Source organism: Phacochoerus africanus, chromosome 9 (assembly GCF_016906955.1).
Source record: "Phacochoerus africanus isolate WHEZ1 chromosome 9, ROS_Pafr_v1, whole genome shotgun sequence".
Classification (NCBI taxonomy): Eukaryota; Metazoa; Chordata; class Mammalia; order Artiodactyla; family Suidae; genus Phacochoerus; species Phacochoerus africanus.
In genome coordinates this window covers 68,743,323-68,764,796 of record NC_062552.1, presented here as the reverse complement: position 1 = coordinate 68,764,796, position 21,474 = coordinate 68,743,323, and the positions used below count along the sequence as shown (strand labels likewise).

The window sequence follows — 21,474 nt, the reverse complement described above, 5'->3', positions numbered from 1 at the left end:
GTAAAGAGTAAAATACTTGGTGAATCTTATGGTGCATTTAGAATAAGTTGATATTCTGATGATTTTTCACTTTTACATTTCTTTAAAAGTTGTTTTCCTCTCTTGTTTCTAGGTCATGAATCTTTTCATCCTCATTATATTAACACTTGCCAAGACCTAATGTATTCCCAAATGTTCTTTTCAGTCCATATTATTTTCTCTACATTTTTCCCCTTCTTACTAACCCCTTTATCAAATCGTGTCTTAGAAGATTCTGCTTCTTTAGCTATTATACTAGGGTTTGGAACCTGTTTAGGGAAGAAGAATATGGTATGTTTTCTTTAAAAACTTGAGATAATTATATATGTATACTGAGTCACAAGATGTAAATTTAGTATTAGTAATAGTGAATTGATACCAAGGCATTAATATGGTAGATACTTTAGAGTATAGTAAATCTTATGTTTAGAATTATTTGACTTCTGACTTCTAGAACCTCATGGTCTTTGTTAAGTAAAATGCCCTTTTGAAAATACTCTCAGCCCAAGAGGGGTGACTAGAATTTACTCTAGATCTATAAATTGCCCATTCCAAATACAAATGTAATGAAATATGTGAAAATATGTCTAGGTTGAACTGCTGTTTGTCTGTATCAGAATGTATAAGTTATAGGGTAAGTTTACTTTTTATTTTTAGTGTATGTCACTTTATCTCTTGACAGTCATTTAATTGACCATCACTGTTCATATCTGAGAGAAATTAAGTTCTTAAAAGAGTTATGGCTAAATAAAGATAGGGTGCTTAAAAAGCTTACTCTAGAAAGATCAGATAGAGATAGAGTAGTTTTGTACTTTGTTTAATTAGGTCGTTTGACAAAGTCCTGAACTGCTTGACAGTTGCAGATTTTCTATTTTTTGCCTAATTTGGAGGGAATACCTTGGTTAGATTTCTTGCAGACACTTCCTTAGGTCAGAGAGTAAAGATTACTTTTGTAATGGAAATATGAGAAAATACTTTCCCATACTCCTCAACCAACATGTTTTCCAATTTCATTGCCTTAAGTTGGGTCCTCTATTCATTCCTAATCAGTAAACTCTGGCTAGGGGAATACAATTATGCAATTGAATGTAGGCCTGAACCTTTGGAGCTCTGGGTGAAGTTGGCTTCCCCCAGATTAGGATAATTTCAAAGGGATGAAAACCACAGTGTCTACTGCAGGCAAGATTTCTGTCTTGTTTATATTTCTTACTACTCTCTTTCTTCTTTTTTCCTTTTTTTTTTGGCCATGGTGTGCAGCAGTTTTATGTGGGATCTCACCAGAACAGGAATTGAACCCGGGCCACAGCAGTGAAAGCACCAAGTCCTAATCATTAGATTGCAAGGGAACTTTCAGCTTGGTTTTTTTTAATAGTAATAAGAGAACCAAGTGTGTGTGTTTTAATAATTATATTTATTTTGACTGAAGGAAACTGTCATTTTGTTCAACAGGCATCTTGCTGGATGCCTGCTGTGCCTGAATACTGTCCAAAAGCTAAGGGTGCAGGATTTGCTCATGGGCTCTGCTCTCAGAAATTCAGCCACGTAAATTTGATTTTGTTTAAAATTAAACATTTTATATTTCATCAAGGTTAGTAAAACTTCTGGTTCTTTCATATCATTTCATTTGGAAAGCATTTAATGAGGTATATTTTGTAACTATTGCTGTTGCTTTCATACTAGCTAATGGCTAAATATAAATATATTCTACCTGTGATTGATTAGTTCTAAGGTTTTCTAAAAGTTCTCATAAAGTTAAAAATTGGTTTCTTTAGTAGCACTTCTGGTACTTGCGACATCAATTTATGGTCTAAGTGTGGATATATGAGTATTTCTGCCTATATTTTACTATTAGCTATTTCTTTGTTATGTGCTTTTGAGTATGATTTATTACTTTTCAAATTCAGAGTAAAATACAATGAGATGGTCAGTTTTTAAAATATATTTTGATTGATATGTTCTAATAAGGCAATTTAAATAGTTGCGTCTGTGGTATGCTTGTTTTCACTAATTTAAAAGCAAATGTAAAATGTCTTCAGTATGGCTTTCTATTCAAACTTTGTGTTTTTTCTTTACTTTCATAGCAGCATATTAGATGTTTAGCACAAATTATTGAGGTTGCCCTTATTTTTGCAATACGTTCATTATAATTGTTAAAATATATTTAGTTAATATATTAAGGAGATACTGAACTTGTATAACATAGACTATCATGTTCTTGCTCTAATTCTATATCAGTGGGAAGTTATAACTATTCCAAAACTTATAGGTGAGTTTATGGGGTTGTCAATTTTATGTGCTCCAAAATTTTATATACTATGAATTGTCCCTTATCCCTTGAAGAGTTATTTCTTTTTTTTTGGTTTTTTTTTTGTCCTTTTGCTATTTCTTGGGCCGCTCCCACGGCATATGGAGGTTCCCAGGCTAGGGGTTGAATCGGAGCTGTAGCCACTGGCCTACGCCAGAGCCACAGCAACGCGGGATCCGAGCCACGTCTGCAACCTACACCACAGCTCACGGCAACACTGGATCGTTAACCCACTGAGCAAGGGCAGGGACTGAACCCGAAACCTCATGGTTCCTAGTCGGATTCGTTAACCACTGCGCCACGACGGGAACTCCTGAAGAGTTATTTCTACAACAGGTATAGTTTTATGACTTTTAGCTCTATAATGTCATCTCAGCTGATGTGTTGAAAGAGTCCTCAGTAGGACTTAATCTGACTCTTATTTATTTATTTATTTTTGTCTTTTTGTCTTTTTGCCATTTCTTGGGCCACTCCCACGGCATATGGAGTTTCCCAGGCTAGGGGTCGAATCGGAGCTGTAGCTGCTGGCCTACACCAGAGCCATAGCAATGCTAGATCCGAGCCGCGTCTGCAACCTACACCACAGCTCACGGCAACGCCGGATCCTTAACCCACTGAGCAAGGCCAGAGATTGAACCCACAACCTCATGGTTCCTAGTCAGATTCGTTAACCACTGCACCATGACAGGAACTCCTCTAATTTTTTTAAGAAAAAATCTCAGTGAAAGGAGGACTGCTTTTTGTTTTTTTGTTTTTTTTTTGCTTTTTAGGGCTGCACCTGAGGCATATGGAGGTTCCCAGGCTAGGGGTCAAATCAGGGCTGCAGCTGCCAGCCTGCACCACAGCCACAGCAATGCAGGATCTGAGCCATGTCTGCTGTGACCTGCACCACAGCTCGCAGCAACACCGAGTCCTTAACCCACCGATCAAGGCCGGGTATTGAAGCCCCATCCTCATGGATACTAATCAGGTTCCTTACTGCTGAGCCACAGTGTGAACTCCTGTATTGGCTTTTTTTTTTTTTTTTAAGTTGAAGTCTCAGGCTTCCCAGGGCTATGTCTGTAGCCCTCTCCCAAACTGGAGTTCTAAGTTCTTGTTTTTATTAGCCTAGAACAGTGATTCTCACCAGGGTCAGTTATGCAGGGAGCATCTGTCAATGCCTGGAGACATTTTGGCTGTCACAACTGGGGTGGGGAGTTTTTATTGATATCTGTTGGGTAGAGGCTAGGGATGCTGCTAATGTCAAAATGTCAGTAATGCTGAAGTTGAGAAATGCTGTGTAGCCAAAAGTGTTTTTTAAGGAAATTCTTAGGAGATTCAAGAAGTTGGTCATAGAAGGAATGTTTCTACCTGCCCATTAGGAAAGGCAAACTTGTCCTCACAGGTCATAGATATTACTTCCTTATCCTCATTATGATTAAGTTAGAATGTATTTTCGGGAAGGAGCTACTATGGGCCAAAGCTACTTGCTGTTGATCTTACTTGGTTGATTTTTATTCTGTTGTAAAACGTATTTCCATTTCATCATCACAGTCTTTGTTGAGGTTATCATAACTTCTTGCTTGAATTATTGCATTGACCTTTTTATTTAAAAAAATCATTTTAATTTGAGGAAATTGTAGATTGACATACTCTTTTAAGAAATAATTCAGAGAAATTCCATGCACTCAGTTTCCCACAGTGGTAACATCTTCCAAAACTATTATCGCAAGTAGGGTATTGACAGATGTCCCCAGGTTTGCTTGTACTCACTGTGTGTGTATTCAGTGTAGTTTTTCACGTGTGTGGTTTGTGTATCCTATCCTGAGCAATACCTAGCAGGATATTATGCACATAGCCAGTGCCTAGTCTTACACACTGTTCAAAGTACAATACTTTGTATTTAAGTGAATTCACATAGAGTTGTTTGTTTAACTCTTCCTGTAATTTTATAGTAAGAATCATTATTTTATGTGAATGCTGATTTTATTAGATTTGGATGCTTAAGCTTAGGTATATGTATGTAATGACCTCCATAGGAATAAATAATTAGGTATAATGAAATTGTCACACAACTAGTAAAAAGCCAACAGTACTTTGTATAGTTATTAGCAGAAATCTTATATGGTAAAGGCTTTCCGTAGTTCCTGTTTATAATTTTGTTTGTTTCTGTCAGTGTTGACTGAGCACCCATCATGTGCTAGATAGTGTGTCAAGATGCAGGTACTGAAAAGGAAAACAGGGCCTCTCATGCATTCACTGGAAAGAAAGGGAAAAAATCAAGGTTGACTCCTAGACTTATAGTTTAAGCAACTGGATAGATTTAGATTTACTGAGATAGTGAAGAAGACTTAAGGGTAAAAAGTTTCAGAGCAGGGGGAATCAAGACGTCTGTTTTGTGCTTTTATGTTATGTTTAAAATATCTTTTTTGACATCCTGGTGGAAGAATAAAGGCTAGATGTGTGAATCTATTATTCAGAGGAATAGTTATCAAAATATAAAAGGAATTAAAGCTATGGGATTAAGTTCACATGAAGAGAGACTAGTTAGAGATGAAAGGAGGGCTCAGAACTGAGTTTGGGTAGACTAGGAAGTTATTGGCAGTTGAAACTGAAAAAGGTATCTTTGGTGAGAAAGGAGGAAAAACTAGTAAAAAGTAGTGACATGGGAGCCAAGAGACCAAGTGTTCAGGGAGGAGAAGTAGTCAAGAAAGAATGTTGCTGAGAGCTCAAGAACAATGGAAAGTCACTTATTGATTTGATAGTGTAGAAGTATCTCATCTTAACAAGCAGTTTAGTGGAATGGGAGAGAAAACTAGATGGAAGTAGGGTGAAGAGTGAATGGGATGTGAAAAGTAGCGTAGATGTAGATGACATCCTCAAGTTTTTCTATGAAATGGAGCAAGAGTTGGGCATAACTAGTGTTCAGTGTGGGATCGAAGGAGGGTTTTGTTTCCATGTTTGTTTTTAAAGATGAGAGATAATAGAGAATATTTGTATAGTCATAACAGTGACCCAGGGGAGAAACATTGATGCTATGAAAGAAGAAGGGAGGCAATATTAGCTGTTTGAACATGGGATACTTCAGTTATTGTGGGAAGGAAAAGATGAATCAGGGTAGGGATATATGTGTGTGTGTGTGTGTGTGTGTGTGTGTGTTTACAGTTAGAGGTGTAACTGAAGATAGGGGGCTTCCTATGTGTCTTTTCCAGTGAAATGTGGGTTGAGGATATTAGGAGTAGATAGGGTAGGTAGTGCTTGTTAAGATACACGGGCTTCTTTATTTGCAGAACTTCTCAACTTTTTAACATGTGGAGAATCTTTGAGTGTGGGACAGAGTATATAGGGACTAGAGAAAAGTCAAACTGGAAGCCAATGGGGGGGGGGTTGACTTCTTATCTCTTTCCTTTTTGAAAAGATAAGGATTAAAATTTACATATTATAGGTATAATTTAAAAAATCTTTTTTTTTGTTACCACAGATACTCTTTATCTTTTCAAAAAGTATTTTCTTTACAAAAGGAAATGTATGATTTACAGTGAAAATTCTGTGTAACCTCCCTCCAACCTTTTCTTTCTCTTTCCTTCTATACCCACCTCTAAACCCAGAGGATCATTGTCAATAGTTTGGTATTTGTTTTTTAATTTTTGTATTGAAATAAGTTATTTTGATGGAAGTGTTCTTTTATTTTTTTTTTTTTGTCTTTTTGCCATTTCTTGGGCCACTCCCACGGCATATGGAGTTTCCCAGGCTAGGGGTCTAATTGGAGCTGTAGGCGCCAGCCTACGCCACAGCCACAGCAACGCGGGATCCGAGCTGCGTCTGCAACCTACACCACAGCTCATGGCAATGCTGGATCGTTAACCCACTGAGTGAGGCCAGGGATCCAACCTGCAACCTCATGGGTTCCTAGTCGGATTCATTAACCACTGTGCCACGACGGGAACTCCTATTTATCCTGTTCTTAATAACATATAATCAGTATATGTAAATCTGTTAAAGTCAACTGTCTTATCTTTATTATCATTACTTTTGGTATACTTGATCTGATAAGAACTAAAGGAGATAGTTTAAAATTTCTTACTCTCTTTCCAAAGAGTTACATATTTCTGCTATAATTTATTGCTACTTGGTGGATTCTTCATCAGCCAAAAAATGAGAGCGAAATGGAGGGAACTCTTAGTTTTTGAGCTGCTTATATTAAATCCCTATTTCAGTTTATCATCCTTACTCCTTCATAATATATCATGATACCCTGTTGTGCATTAGTATAATCACATTATTTTTCAGTCCCGTTCCCACCCCTGACTTCCTTTTAGGGGTAGATTGAAGCTTCTGGTTCTGGTATATTATTTTTTACGTTTTGTAGCTTGACTCACAGAATTATAGATTATATTATTTAATAGCTGTACCATTTAACTTAGAATTAGTTTTGTGGAGTTCCCGTTGTGGCGCAGTGGTTAACGAATCCGACTAGGAACCATGAGGTTGCGGGTTCGATCCCTGCCCTTGCTCAGTGGGTCAAGGTTCCGGCGTTGCTGTGAGCTGTGGTGTAGGTCGCAGACGCGGCTCGGATCCTGCGTTGCTGTGGCTCTGGCGTAGGCCGGTGGCTACAGCTCCGATTCGACCCCTAGCCCGGGAACCTCCATATGCCGCAGGAGTGGTTCAAGAAATGGCAAAAAGACAAAAAACAAAAACAAAAAAAAAGAATTAGTTTTGTGTTTAACAGTATCAGTGTTTATTCTTATTTTTTCATAGAACAGATATTCCAAATATGAGTTATCATTGATGATGTTTCATTACATGTTTAGGACTTTGAGGATGCTGTACTTTAAATATTAATCATATAAATATTTGAGAGCTTATAAATCTATAGTTGCTTGTTATATACATTTGAATGACATACTGTCTAGGCAAAGAGTCCTTGACAAATCTTTTTCCCATGAATATTCCTATAGAAGAGTCTTCTGGCCTTCCAGTTTTCTTTAGAACTTTAAGGCTAGCCTGATGTTTTCATTCCACTGTTTATCATCAGTTTCTTCCAACTAGATGCTTTTAGGATTTTTGAAGCTTACTGAATTCAGCAGCATATGCCTATAACTTGATGGTTTACTCCTATTTGTTCTTTCTCTCTTGGTACATGTTGAGATCATTTAATCCACAAATTAAGTTCATTGTTTCAGAAGAGACCTTGAGTATCTTTGTACTTTTCCCTTTTTCACAAGTGGTATTCCAGGTCATTGGGAGTATGTTGATGAACATAGTAGATAGTAATCCCTGTCTTGGTGTGGAGCTTAAACTGTAGTGGTCCTCTACCAAAATAATGATGATGATGATGAAATTATATGAGAAAACTATATAATGTTGTGAGTAGGAAAAACAGTGTAAGAGGGATTGGAATTACTGGAGGAGTTAGGGGAAGACAGACTGGAAGATTATAATTTTTTATAGTAAGTGTTGGCCTCATTGAAGGTAATAAAGGGAATAGCCAATGAAAAAAGTCCTAGGTTAGGAGCATACCTTACATGTTAGAAAAGCAAATAAGCCATGCAGCTGGAGGAAGTGAGTAAAATAGTATACAAAGTAGAGGTAAATGAGGTCAGAATATAAAGGGGCAGAGTTCAAGGCATTCAAGCTTGGATCATTCTAGGTGCTTTATTGAGAATGGTCTGTATGGGATGATGATAGAAGCAGGGAGGATTGATTGAACAGTCAACACAATAATCTAGATATAAAAAATGGTAATAGCCGTATGGACCAAAGAATTAGCAGTAAAGATGGTTAAGAAGTCGTTAGATTCTGTATCTCATACATTTGGAAGTAGAGTATGAGAGGAAAAAAGAGGGATCAAAGATGATCCCAAGATTTTAGCCTGAGCAACTGAAAGGATGAAATTGCTTGCAGCCAAGATGTAGAGGGCTGAAGACAGAGTACATTTTAAGGAAATCAGAAGATCAATTTTGCACATATTAAGAAATATAGACATTTAAGTGAAGGTGTGAAGTAGAATATTTCAAATGAGTCTAGTTTAGAAGAAAGAGCTGAGCTGATATTATACTTAAAGTATTAATTTGAGTTATCAGCATATGGAGGACATTACCAAGAGGTTGGTTATAGATATTGAGGAAAAAAACCCAGTCAGGGCCTGAGGCCTGGGTTATTTACAGTATTACGAGATCGGTGAGGAGAATTAAATGGATTAATAAGGGGAGAGCAAGTGAGATAGTAGAGGTGACTGAGGTCCACTGAAGAGTGATTGCTGAAAGAAAGGTCAAGTAACATAAGAGGTGAGAACTGACTATTGCAAAACAATCGTTACTTAACATAATAAGAGCAGATTTAGTGGAATGTTGAGAGTGATAGACTGATATGAGTATGTATAATAGGGAATTGAAGGGGAGAAATTGTAGACAGCTAGTACAGAAGACTTAGGCAGAGTTCATCTGCAAGAGCAAGTAGCATTATGAAGCTGTAGCTAGCAGGGAGGGGAAGATTGAAACTTTATAAAATGGAGCAAAGGTATTTTTTGAACTATGTCATAGAAATGATATAGGGAGTTCCCGTCATGACTCAGCGGTAACTAACCCGACTAGTATCCATGAGGATGCGGGTTCTATCCCTGGCCTTGCTCAGTGGATTAAGGATCTGGTGTTGCCTGAGCTCTGGTGTAGGTTTTAGATGCGGCTTGGATCTGGCGTTTCTGTGGCTGTGATATAGGCTGGCATCTGCAGCTCCCCTTTGACACCTCGCCTGGGAACTCCTGTGCTGCAGGTATGGCCCTAAAAAGACCAAAAGAAAAAAGAAATGATATGGTAGAAAGGAGAACTCTTACTATCTTTTTTGCAATTTATTCTGGTCTTTTCAGTCATATCAAGTCTTTTACTAAAGATGTTTTCTTTTTTTTTTTTTTAAGTTTTTTTCCTTTCTGTACATTTTACCTCTGGTTGTCTCATTTCAGTAGTCTTTTATTTCGGGAATTCCATCTTAAATTTAACAGAATAAGGAAGTCCTTTGAAAGCATACTTGGTTGTTTTTTGCTATTTAAGTTTTCTTCAGTTCGTTGGTTACAAATGAAGTAATTGAGGTATTGTGTTTTGAGAATGTTGCTAAGATACTCTCTGTTGTGTTGCTAATCTTACTGAAGTGAAAGAGCATATTCTATAAAGAACTACTTATATACCTTTTTCCTGGTCCACTTACGCTAATGATAGTTGTTAATATCTGTTGGACACTAATTGTGAGAACAGTATTTAGGTTATTTGTGAAATAGAATGATTATTTTATCGAATATCCTTTTGCAGACATGAGATTTGCCCAAGTAGCTAGAAAAAAAGACCATAGGTATTTGCACTTAAGAAGAAATTCAGGTTTGTATAAATGTAATAATGAATCAAAAGTTGGATTACCATAAATTAGATCATGTTTTCTCACTGGCACAGTTATTTAATTGGGGGCTGCCACTTCTAATTAATGACATCAAAAGCTATAGATAAGGATGACCAAACAACTATACTCATCTTTTTCTTGATTTTGGAGAGCCTTGATGGCATTTTATAGCAGTTGTAATCATCGAGCCTTAGAAGATTAGTTTATGAAATATATTTTAAATTATATAAATTATTTTGAATTGGTATAAATTTGTAGGTATAGATTAATGACTCTTAACTAAGGGGTGTATATTAGAATTATGTAGAATTTCTCAAAATTCACTTTTCCCCCCTTCTTTTTTGTCTGCCCCAAGACATGTGGAGTTCCCAGGCTAGGGATCAGATCTGAGCCACAGTTGTGACCTATGCCACAGCTGTGGCAACACCGGATCCTTATCCCACTGGGCTGGGGGTCAAATCTGTGTCTCAGCGCTCCACAGATGCTGCTCATCCTGTTGTGCCTTAGTAGCAACTCCTCAAAATTCACTTTTTTTTTTTTTTTAGGGCTGCATCCACATGTAAGTTCCCAGGCTACGGTTGAATAGGAGCTACAGCTACCATCCTACACCACCACCACAGCAACATGGGATCTGAGCTGCATCTACAACCTACACCACAGCTCACGGCAATGCCAGATCCTTAACCCACTGAGTGAGGCTAGGGATTGAACCCTTGTCCTCATGTATATATCACTTCCCCTGTTAGGGAAGTTTTGTTAGTAAATTATGTAAATTATCTCTTTAGAGTTTGCCAGAAATCTCATGCTCTAAGTCACTTACCTTTTATTACCTGAGATTACTAGTGCTGAATCTCACTTTTACTGCAGAATTAAATAACTGATTGGGTTTTTTTACCTCAATATCTATAACCAACCTCTTGGTAATGTCATCCACATGCTGATAACTCAAATTAATACTTTGAGTATAATAACTTGCCCTTGTAACTTTATGAACTTGGATAGTCCCTGAGTATAAGCCAGAGAATCTACTTTATTTTGCTTCCCTGTCTCCACTCCCTCCAATTTTAGTAAAGTTTTCAGAGCTTCCTAGATAAAGTTTACAGTTTCCTTTTTCTTCTTGTCCATGACCCCAAGGGTAAGAGTGGAATGATTTGAGTCATCTGAGAGTTTAGATTAGTTCCTAAAGGGTAATATTAAAAGGATAATTTTTTTCCCAAGGGGCCACTTTTTAAAAATTGAAGTATGATTGATTTATAACATTTTGTTTATTTCTGCACTACAGCAAAGTAAATCAGTTACAGATATATGTACGTTCTTTTTTAGATATTTTTTCATTATGGTTTATCATAGAACATTGAATATAGTTTTCTGTGCTATACAGGACTTTATTGTTTATCCCTTCCGTGTATATTAGCTTACATCTGCTCACCCCAACCTCCGACTCCATCCCTCTCCCATCCACTTTCCCCCTTGGCAACTAAAGCCTTTCTCTTTCATAGTGATTCTGTTTCTGTTTGAAGATAGGTTTGTTTGCGTCATATTTTAGATTCCACATATAAATATTGTATAGTATTTGTCTTTCTGAGTTACTTCACTTAGTATGATAATCTCTAATTCCGTCCATGTCATTGCATATGGCATTATTTCATTCTTATTCATAGCTGAGTAGTATTCCACTGTATAGATGTACTACGTCTTCTGTATCCATTCATCTGTCGATGGACATTTAGGTTGTTTCCATGTCTTATTCTGTGTAATTAGTGCTGCTGTGAACATAGGGGTGTGTGTATGTTTTTGAATTACGGTTTTTTCTGGATATATGCCCAGAAGTGGGATTGCTGGATCATATGGTAACTCTTTTTTTTTTTTTTTAATTGAAGTGTAGTTGATTTTCAGTGTTGCCACAATTTCTGCTGTACAGCAAAGCAATCCAATCATAACATACACATACACACACATTATATATACATATATATACATTCTTTTTCTCGTATTATCTTCCATTATGTTCCATCACAAGTGATTGGACATAGTTTTCTATGCCATACAGCAGGACCTCATTCCTTATCCATTCTAAATGTAATACTTTGCATCTACTAACCCCAGATTCCTAGTCCATACCGCTCCCTCCCCCTCTCCCTTGGCAATCACACCTCTCTTCTCCATATCTTTGAGTCTATTTCTGTTCTGTAAATAGGTTCATTTATGCTGTATTTTAGATTCCACATGTAAGTGGTAACATATGGTATTTATCTTTCTGACTTACTTAATTTAATATGAGAATCTCTAGTTGCTTCCATGGTGCTGCAAATGGCATTATTTCGTGCAGTAAGAGAATTTCTTAAGAGTTGATTGGAACAATTAGGACTAGCTAGCTTACATTTTTTACAACTTTGTGTTCTTTGGATGGTATTGCAAATGAAGATACTTTATTCCTCTTGTTCCTGCCATAAGCGAGGCATTGCTGTTTTCATTAATCTATTTAGGTGTAAACTTTTTCACCACTGTTTTATCTCTAAACAAAATCATCTTTTCCTTAGTTTTCACTTTTCTAATCAAATGACACAGCTAGCAGTTTGCAGGCTGAAAAGCAGCTTAGTGCTCCTGAGAAAGAAGAGCACCCAGCCACTGTATCCCTACTCCAGCTTTGAAGTTACAGTTCTCTTCATTTCTGCTTCTTTGCACATTATTGTTTTGTTGGTGGTGGTAGTAGAAATATCCTTCAAGGAGTAGGGAAGCATCCATACTTGACTTGCTGGGCTATGTCTTAAGCCACATCAGTTACTCTAATGCTTTGTTGACAGCATTCATGACATCTACTTATATTGTGTGTAATCTGTACATACTAGAGTTTATGTAAGTCTGTATCACTGGAGAGTGATAATATATGAAGATTTAAAAAGTCGAATTTCATAAGCTCTGGAAGCTTGCTAGGTAGAGCAGCCTAAGATTGAAATGAAGGAAGGACTCAATTGATTATGCAGAGTATCAGTTGCATAACTTGCAGCTTGAAAGAAGTTTCTGCATTCAAAGGAGAGACTCCTCCAGAAAGAATGAGAAGTTAAAAATGAGGATTGTTGCTTTAGGTATTGGAAGCTCTGTCTATGCTCCCTCCCCTGCCCTCACACATACTTTTCGGATTAAAAATGTTTTTATCCAATTTGTAAGTCAGTAATGGTACTTATGACCAATATAAATAGGTTTGTGATTTATATCAGAAAATAAAAGTTTATAGGTAAAATTAAAAAGAAATGAGGCTGTCAAAAGAGCAGAAGTGCACTGACATCTTTGAATTTTAGGAAACTTCCTCTTCCTATAGAGATTCTTAACTAAGGGTACGCAATAGAATCATCTGTGGAGTTGCTTGCTACACCCTCCTAAGGAAGACAGAGACTCAGATCTCCTTAAGGGTTGAATTCCAGGCAGTGTTTCTTTAGGGTTTGAAATGTTTGCTTTTTGATTAAGAACCCATTTTCTTCCAACACAAGATTGAAATTAAACTCTGAAAATTCTTAATTTTGTTTTGTACTATTGTGAAAATGTTTTGTCTCTTACTTAGGAAAATTATCTTAATACATAAGAGAGTCAGTGGATAGAAAGAAAATGCGAGAAAGGACAAATAATGACACTAAAAGTTCATGGAGTTGCATAGCTTCATTATATATTCAATAATTAAAACCATTATATAATCAATAATTAAAACCATGTAATTATTGGTATGTATTAAGTAAATGCTTAATACTTAATGATATTGGGCCTTAATACTTAGTACTAATAAATACTTAATAAATAATACTTAATCATATTGCATATTCTCCTGTATAACCATCTGATACGTGATTATAGCTAATATAGCTATGCACAAAAACCTCACTTGGAACTGCCCTGAAGACCAAATAACAAAAACACCAATTAAAAGATCACACTTAAACTGTGAATTGAACATTGCTTACTTCCAGTTTCTCCTTTTCATTGGCACTGAAAAATGATCTTTTCTAATTTCCCTAACTCTGCCTAGTTTCTCTTTCTCTATTATTTTCCAAAGGGAACAGTTTCTTCTTTTCAGCCATTTTTTTCTCTGTGCACTTTTTTGTCTGTTTCCATTGCTCAAGTTGCTGTTTAATTTATTTAGTGAATCCCATATTGATATTTAGGTTGGATGTAGCTTTCAGATATTTCTTTTGATACAAAATGTGTATTCACCTTGCTTAATACTATTGTTATTCTGAAGGAAATTAATTTTAATAGTTTTAACTTGAATATGTTTTCTTATAGCAGAAAAAGAAAACTAAGAACTTCAATCCACCAACACGTAGAAATTGGGAAAGTAATTACTTTGGGATGCCCCTCCAAGATCTGGTTACAGCTGAGAAGCCCATACCACTATTTGTTGAAAAATGTGTGGAATTTATTGAAGATACAGGTAGGATAGATGTATGATTGCAAGAGATTTGATTTAAAATTTCACTTTTGCTACACCAACAGTTTGTCATATGTTCCTGATTCAGACCGAAATTTGAAAGGTGTATTGTTGTCATAGAATTGATCATATTGAGTATTAATTCTCATGTATAACCATCTGATATTTGAAAGATGTTTTGTTATAATCAGTAATGCTTTTGTTGGACTTCTTTTTAATTCTTTAATAAATGGCTAAGTCAAATTCTAAAATGTGAAAACTTAACCTTATTCTGGAATTTAGAGTAACTCAGTTAAATTATACTACTGTTTAATCATAGATATGATTTACAGCTATGATTTGAATGTTTTCACATTTTATATCTAATACTGTGTTTTAAACTCATTTTGTACATGAAATTTTTTTAAATGCATAGTATTTATAAATATATAAGAGGTAGCTTATTTGTGATATTCCTATTTTTTCAGTAGCACTAATTTGATGTGCTTTATATGGTTGAGTTATATTTTTCCCCATTATAGTTGATTTACAGTGTTCTGTCAATTTCTGCTGTACAGCAGAATAACCAAGTCATACATTATATATTATCCTCCATCATGTTCCATCACAAGTGACTGGATATAGTTCCCTGTGCTACACAGCAGGTTTTCATTGCTTATTCACTCCAGATGCAATAGATTGCATCTGTTAACAACAAAGCTCCCAGTACATCCCAGTCCCTCTCCCTCCCCCTTGGCCACCAACCACAAGTTTGTTCTCCAAGTCCGTGAGTTTGTTTTCTGTGGAAAGGTTCATTTGTGCCGCATATTAGATTCCAGACATAAGTTGTACCATATGGTATTTGTCTTTCTCTTTCTGACTTATTTCACTTAGTATGAGAGTCTCTAGTTCCATCCATGTTGCTGTAAATGGCATTAATTTGTTCTTTTTTATGGCTGAGTAGTATTCCATTGTGTATTCCATACCACATCTTCTTAATATATTCTGTTGATGGACATTTAGGTTGTTTCCATATCTTAGCTATTGTGAATAGTACTGCAATGAACATGGTGGTGCATGTATCTTTTTCAAGGAAAGTTTTATCCGGATACATGCCCAAGAGTGGGATTGCTGGCTCATGTGGTAGTTCTATGTATAGTTTTCTAAGGTACCTCCATACTGTTTTCCATAGTAGTTGTACCAATATACATTCCCACCGACAGTGAAGGTGGGTATCCTTTTCTCCCTCCAGCATTTGTTATTTGTTGACTTGTTAATGATGGCCATTCTGACTGGTGTGAGATAGTACATTTCTCTAATAATCAGTGATGTTGAGCATTTTTTCCTGTACCTGTTGACTATCTGTATATCTTCTTTGGAGAAATGTCTATTCAGGCCTTTTGCACATTTTTCCATTGGGTTGTTAGCTTTTTTGCTGTTGAGCTGTATAAGTTGTTTGTGTATTTTAGAGATTAAGCCCTTGTCAGTTGCATTGTTTGAAACTGCTTTCTCCCATTCTGTAGTCATATAGGCTCAAACACATTCTTTTTTTTTTCTTTTTTTTTTTTTTGTTGTTGTTGTTGTTGCTATTTCTTGGGCCGCTCCCGCAGCATATGGAGGTTCCCAGGCCAGGGGTTGAATCGGAGCTGTAGCCACCGGCCTACGCCAGAGCCACAGCAACGCGGGATCCGAGCCGCGTCTGCAACCTACACCACAGCTCACAGCAACGCCGGATCGTTAACCCACTGAGCAAGGGCAGGGACTGAACCCGCAACCTCATGGTTCCTAGTCGGATTCGTTGACCACTGCGCCACAACGGGAACTCCCTCAAACACATTCTTAAACAAACAAAAAAAGAGTCTAGATTTTCTTACTTTCCTTCCCCACATTCTATGATTTTTGGAGTCCTTGTTTGTCTTGTTGTTCCATGTGTTTATTGTTGCTTTTACAATAGGTTCCCCCCCCCCCCTTTTAGATCTATATACTGGCTTTTTTAAGTGATTGCTTTCCAGTTTTGATTTCCTCCATCCTATTTCTTCTTACTTCTTTTTTATTTGGAGAAGCCTTTTGAGTATTTCTTTTAGAGTGGGTTTAGTATTGCTATATTCTTTTAGGTTTTTGTTGTTGGAGAAATTCTTTATTTCTCCTACTATTTTAAATGATAACCTTGCTGGGTAGAGTATTCCAGGCTACAAATTTTTCCCTTTTAGAACTTTGAATATATCTCTCTTCTGGCCTGTAGTGTTTCTGTAGCAAAATCAGCTGATAGCCTGTGGGGGTGGGGTTCCCTTATAATTAACACTTTGTTTTTCTCTTGCTGCCTTTAGAATCCTCTTCTTATCTTTAAATTTTGCCAATTGTATTATAATATGTCTTGGTGTGGGCCTGTTTGATTTCAGCTTATTTGGGGCTCTCTGGGTTTCCTATATCTTGATATCTGTTTTCTTTAGATTTAGAAAGTTTTCAGACATAATTTCTTCAAATATATGTTCAATCCCCTTTTCTTTTTCTTCTCCTTCTGGAATCCCTGTTATACTAGATTGGCCTGCTTTATATTATCCCATAGATCTTTTATACTGCTTTCATGTTTTTTCATTTGATTTTCTATATGCTCTCCCAATTGGATGATTTCCATTATTCTATCTTCCAAGTCACTAATTCATTCCTCTGCATTATTCTTTCTGCTCTTGAGTGCCTTTAACTCAGTTCGTGTCTCTGCAAATGAATTTTCTAAATTTTCTTGGTTCCTCCTTATATTTTCTAGTTCCTTTCTAAAGTAATCTGTATTACTGTTTTATATCTACTCTTAATTCCTTCATATTCACCCTTAAATCCTTCCTTATTTTCCCTGCTCCCTTTTGAACTCAGTGTCTGTCAGACTGCAGAGGTCTTGTTTCATTGTTTGCTTTAACTGGGAATGGTTCCTGAGCTTCTTCATTTTGCTTATTTTTCTTTTTCTTTGAGTTTAAGGAAACCAACTATCTTAGTCTTGGAGGGCTATTTCTATGCAAGAGTGCCCCTTTGTATTTTGTGGAGGCTTACTATTTATTTTTGGCATGGGAGTTTGGATATTTCCTGTCTCTTTCTTCAATGTGATGTACTGAGTGTGTTTCCAGGGAGAAGGAGGCAATGGGTAGGGCTAGTAGTCACTGCCTGGTTCCTGGGCTCTTGACAGTGGCAAGGACCTGCAGGAAGGTGGCTCAGGCTACTCCTAGTTGCAGGGCCCTAGGAAGTGGTAAATGAGCCTCACTCAGGTGTGTTTAGGTAGTACCCACAGCATTTGGCAATGGCAGTGGTAGAGTGTGTGAGGTCCCAGGGAAGTGAGAGCAATAATGGATGGTGTTCGGCCACAATGCCCTCCTCTGTGGTGCTCTCTGAGGTGATTGGGGTCACAAGTGGTACCTGTTCATGGACCCCTAGTGGTGGCAGGCCGCACCCACCTCTGGAGTCAGCAATAACTGCAGTGGTTTGCCCCGCCACCTGTAGACCATGCAAGAAGCACCTCATCTCACTTAGCCCACACAGGAGTTGCTGCACAGGCTGCAGACTGCTTCTAGTTGCAGGGTCCTGGGAAGTGACAGTGATCAGGCATGTGTGGGGCCCTGCCTGGAGCATTTGGCAATGGCAGCACCAGGGCGGGTGTGTTCCTAAGGGAGTGAGAGCAGCAATGGGTGGTGCTCAGTTTCCATGGCCCCTTTTTTTGCCAACCTCTCAAATAACTGGGGCTGCAGGTGGAGCCTGTTCACAGACTCCCTAGTGGTGGCGGGCTACATCCCTCTCTGGTTTCTGAGATGCACTGTGTTGTGCTGAGCCCATACAAGCGGTGCCTGACCACCCATAGCCAGCACAAGAGGCCTCAGTCTCCAATAGCCCAAGCAAGTGGCCTCTCGCCACCCATAGTCTTTGCAAGGGGTGCCCCACCCTCTGAGAGCCAGCGTAGGGAAAGAGATTCCTATGTCGGTCTGTCCCTTCTCCTCTTGCCCTCCCCAGCAATAGGTCCTTGCTTCTCCTGTGGGTCCAGACCTCCTCCTGGGTTCCCCCAGCTGTGGTGTTCTGCTCCCTAGCCTGTGGCACACTGCTCCCTAGCCCCTCAGGCTGTCTCCATACAGCCAGTCCTAGTCATCTCCCCAGAACTGACCTCAGGAGCCTGAGTCTTAGTGCCCAGTCCCCACCTGAGCATCTCAGGCTGTGGTGTCGAGGGTGGTGGTGCAGATGATCTGTGCAGCTCTCACTCTGCTTTCCCCTCCTCAGTTCAGCTGCTCTGCTTTTCTCGGCCACTCTGAGTTCCCTCCATCTCGGCTGATCTCCCTGTCAGTTAAGTGGCTTCCCAGGGTGTGGATTCCTGTACTCTTTCACAGTTCCCTCTCAGAGTGCTGGTCCCGTCTTGATTGCTTTTCTCTCTCTTTTTTTTTCTTCTACCCAGTTATGTGGACAGTTTCTTGCCCTTGTTGGAGGTTTAAGTTCTTCTGCCAGCATTCAGTAGATAGTCTGTGAGAATCGTTTTATATGCAAAATTTTTTTTTATGTGTTTGTGGGAGAGGATGAGTGCAACATCTTACTCCTCTGCCATCTTGATCCTTCTTCTGAGTTATATTTTTAAGGAGTATGTAAATTTATCATCATTGTTTTAAAAATAACCTTGCTCTTATGTTTACTTTGTATGATGAAACTGTTATCTGAGGGTTGGACTAGTCAGTTAGAGAATGAAGGCAGAATATTATCATGTTTATGTGCATTTTTTTAACTAAGTGAATTTTATTATATTCATAGTTGTATGACAATCATCACAACTCACTTTTACAGCATTTCCATCCAAAAACCCCAGCCTATCCTTCCCCCCTAAACCTGTCTCCTTTGGTAACCATAAGTTTTTCAATCTGTGAGTCAGTGTCTGTTCTGAAAAGAAGTTCATTGTATCCTTTTTTTAGATTCCACATTTAAATGATAACATATGATTGACGTTTGTGTCTCACTGTCTAACTTCACTTAGCATGTTAATTTCTAGGTCCATCCATATTGCTGCAAATGGCATTATTTCCTTCCTTTTAATGGCTGAGTGATGTTCCACTGTGTATATGTATCACATCTTCTTTATACCCTACTCTGTCGATGGACATTTAGGTTGCTTCCATGTCTTGGCTATTGTATATAGCGCTGCAGTGAACATTGGTGTACATGTGTCTTTTTGAGTCATGGTTTTCTCTGGATAGATGACCCAGAGTGGGATTGCTGGCTCAAATGGTAATTCTATATATATTTTTAATTACTCAATTTTGTTACATTTAGAGTCGTACAGTGATCACAACCTAATTTTATAGTATTTCCATCCCAAACCCCCAACACATTCCCCCCCCCAATCTGTCTCCTTTGGAAACCATAAGTTTTTCAAAGTCTTTGAGTCAGTTCCTGTTCTGCAAAGAAGTTCATTGTGTCCTTTTTGTAGATTCCACATGTAAGTGATAGCATATGATGTTGGTGTCTTGCTGTCTTGACTGACTTCTCTTAGCATGATAATTTCTAGGTCCATCTATGTTACTACAAATGCCATTATTTCTTCTTCTAATGGCTGAGTAATATTCCATTGTGTATATGTACCACATCTTCTTGATCCACTCCTCTGTCAATGGGCATTTAGGTTGTTTCCATATTGTATAGAGTGCTGCAGTGAACACTGGAATACATGTATCTTTTTGAGTCATAGTTTTCTCTGGATAGATGCCTAGGAGTGGGATTGCTGGGTCAAATGGTAATTCTGTGTTTAGTTTTCTCTGGAATCTCCATACTGTTTTCCACAGTGGTTGTACCAATTGACATTCCCACCAGCAGTGTAATAGGGTTCCCTTTTCTCCACAGCCTCTCCAGCACATACTGTTTGTAGACTTTTGGATGATGGCCATTCTCGCTGGTGTGAGGTGATACCTCATAGTGGTTTTGATTTGCATTTCTCTAATAATGAGTGATGTTGAACATCTTTTCCTGTGTTTTTTGGCCATCTGTATGTCTTCTTTGGAGAATCATCTGTTTAGATTATCTGCTCTTTTTTTGATGGGGTGTTTGTATTTTTGGTATTGAGCTGTAGGAGGTGTTTATAAGTTTTGGAGATTAATCCCTTGTCATTTGCTTCATTTGCAAGTACTTTCTCCCATTTTGTGGGTTGTCATTTTGTTTTGTTTAGGGTTTCTTTTGCTGTGCAGAAACGTTCAACTTTAATTAGGATCCATTTGTTTATTTTTATTTTTATTGTCATTCCTCTAGGAGGTGGATCTGAGAAGATGTTGCTGTGATTTATGTCAGAGAGTGTTCAGTCTATGTTTTCCTCTAAGAGTTTTATGTAGTATCCAGTCTTACTTTTAGGTCTTTAATCCATTTTGAGTTTATTTTTGTGTATGGTGTTAGGGAGTGTTCTAACTTCATTTTTTAACATTTAGCTGTCCAGTTTTCCCAGCACACTTATTGAAAGGACTGCCTTTATTCCACTGTATATTCTTGCCTCCTTTGTCAAAGATTGGTTGACTATGCACATGGGTTTAATTCTGGGCTTTCTATCCTGTTCCACTGATCTATATTTCTATTTTTGTGCCAGTACCATACTTTTTTTTTTTTATGACTATAGCTTTATAGTGTAGTCTGAAGTGAGGGAGCCTGATTCCTCCAGCTGCATTTTTCTTTCTCAGAATGGCTTTGGCCATTCCAGATCTTTTGTGCTTTCAAACAAACTTAAAATTATTTTGTTCTAGTTCTATAAAAAATACCATTGGTAATTGGATAGGGATTGAATTGAATCCATAAGTTGGCTTGGGTAGTATAGTCATTTTGACAGTATTGTTTCTTCTAAGCCAAGAGCATGATAATCTTTCCATCTGTTTGTGTCATCTTTGATTTCTTTCATCAGGGTCTTATTGTTTGCAGAGTACAGGTCTTTTGTCTCTTTGGGTAGGTTTATTCCTAGGTATTTTGTTCTTTTTGATGCAATGGTAAATGGGATTGTTTCCCTAATTTTTCCTTCTGATCTTTTTTTGTTAGTAGGGGTTTCAGTGCAGTTGATTTCTGCGTGTTAATTTTGTATTCTGCAATTTTACCAAATTTGTTGATGAGATCTAACAGTTCTCTGGTAGTGTCATTAGGATTTTCTTGGTATAGTATCATGTTATCAGCAAACATTGATGGTTTTACTTCTTCCTTCCGATTTGGATTCCTTTTATTTCTTTTTCTTCTCTGATTACTGTGTCTAGGACTTCCAAAACTATGTTGAATAGTAGTGGCAAGCACAGCTATCTGTCTTTTTTCTGATGTTAGCAGGAATTCTTTCAGCTTTTCACCATTAACAATGTTAGCTTTGGATTTGTCATATGGCCTTTTTTATGTTGAGGTAGGTTCCCTCTATGTA

The 21,474-nt window shown here is 37.6% G+C and overlaps 1 protein-coding gene across 5 annotated transcripts in view; it reads left to right on the top strand.

The window, feature by feature from the left end:
* The window catches only part of ARHGAP5 (Rho GTPase activating protein 5), a 138,360-nt gene that overhangs the window by 64,293 nt on the left and 52,593 nt on the right, over positions 1-21,474 (top strand). For 3 of the 5 annotated variants that reach the window (XM_047795186.1, XM_047795188.1, XM_047795185.1), the window contains exon 3: positions 13,964-14,111. In XM_047795186.1, coding sequence (XP_047651142.1) covers positions 13,964-14,111 — 148 coding nt within the window. Of the gene's footprint in view, positions 1-10,233; positions 10,265-13,963; positions 14,112-21,474 lie in introns of those variants that run through there. The other 2 variants (XM_047795189.1, XM_047795190.1) reach the window with 2 other exon arrangements.